Here is a 616-nt window from a genome sequence, read left to right as displayed (position 1 = left end):
GATTATGAAATTGATAATAATGAAAATAAAGATAAAGATGATGGTGATGATGATAATAATAAAATTCCATCAATATCTTATTTAATAAATAAATATTTCAGACATTGTATAGTAATAATAATAGCTCATCATATGGAATCAATAGAATTTTGTGATAAAGTTTATATTATGGGTAAAGGGAAGATAGAGAAAATGATTGATTTGAAAGAAAAGATTAATTATAATAATTTACAGAACATATTTAAATTGATACACAGCTAAGTAATATTAGATAAATAGATATTTGTTATTATTATTAAACAAGTACTAATCCATGAAAATCATCAAATGCAAGATAACTTTTTTGGAGATTATTAATACTAATACATGAGAAATAAGTTGGTATAATACTTGAATTTGGATAATTATGAATTTGATCAGAAATAGGAAGTGAAGATTTGACAATCCATATAATATTTGTAATACTTTGATAATCTTCAATCTTTAAAATTTTACTCAAAAAATTTGGAAATATATTTGTATGTATAATTCTTGGAAATTTTAACATGAGCTTTTCATTATTTATATTGTTATCAATTTTAATTCCATCTTTTTTATTGGAGATATAATTATCATA

The 616-nt window shown here is 20.5% G+C and overlaps 1 protein-coding gene across 1 annotated transcript; it reads right to left on the bottom strand.

The window, feature by feature from the left end:
• Window positions 1-295: 295 nt before the first annotated feature.
• Window positions 296-547, bottom strand: Chro.20414 (hypothetical protein). The annotated part of the gene is made up of 1 exon (XM_659726.1): window positions 296-547. One exon carries the CDS (start codon window positions 545-547, stop codon window positions 296-298), a length of 252 nt encoding a protein of 83 aa, XP_664818.1.
• Between the last annotated feature and the right edge of the window lie 69 nt (window positions 548-616).

This window comes from Cryptosporidium hominis, assembly GCF_000006425.1.
Source record: "Cryptosporidium hominis TU502 chromosome 2 CHRO012120, whole genome shotgun sequence".
NCBI classification, from domain to species: domain Eukaryota; phylum Apicomplexa; class Conoidasida; order Eucoccidiorida; family Cryptosporidiidae; genus Cryptosporidium; species Cryptosporidium hominis.
This window is presented reverse-complemented; position numbering and strand designations above follow the sequence as displayed.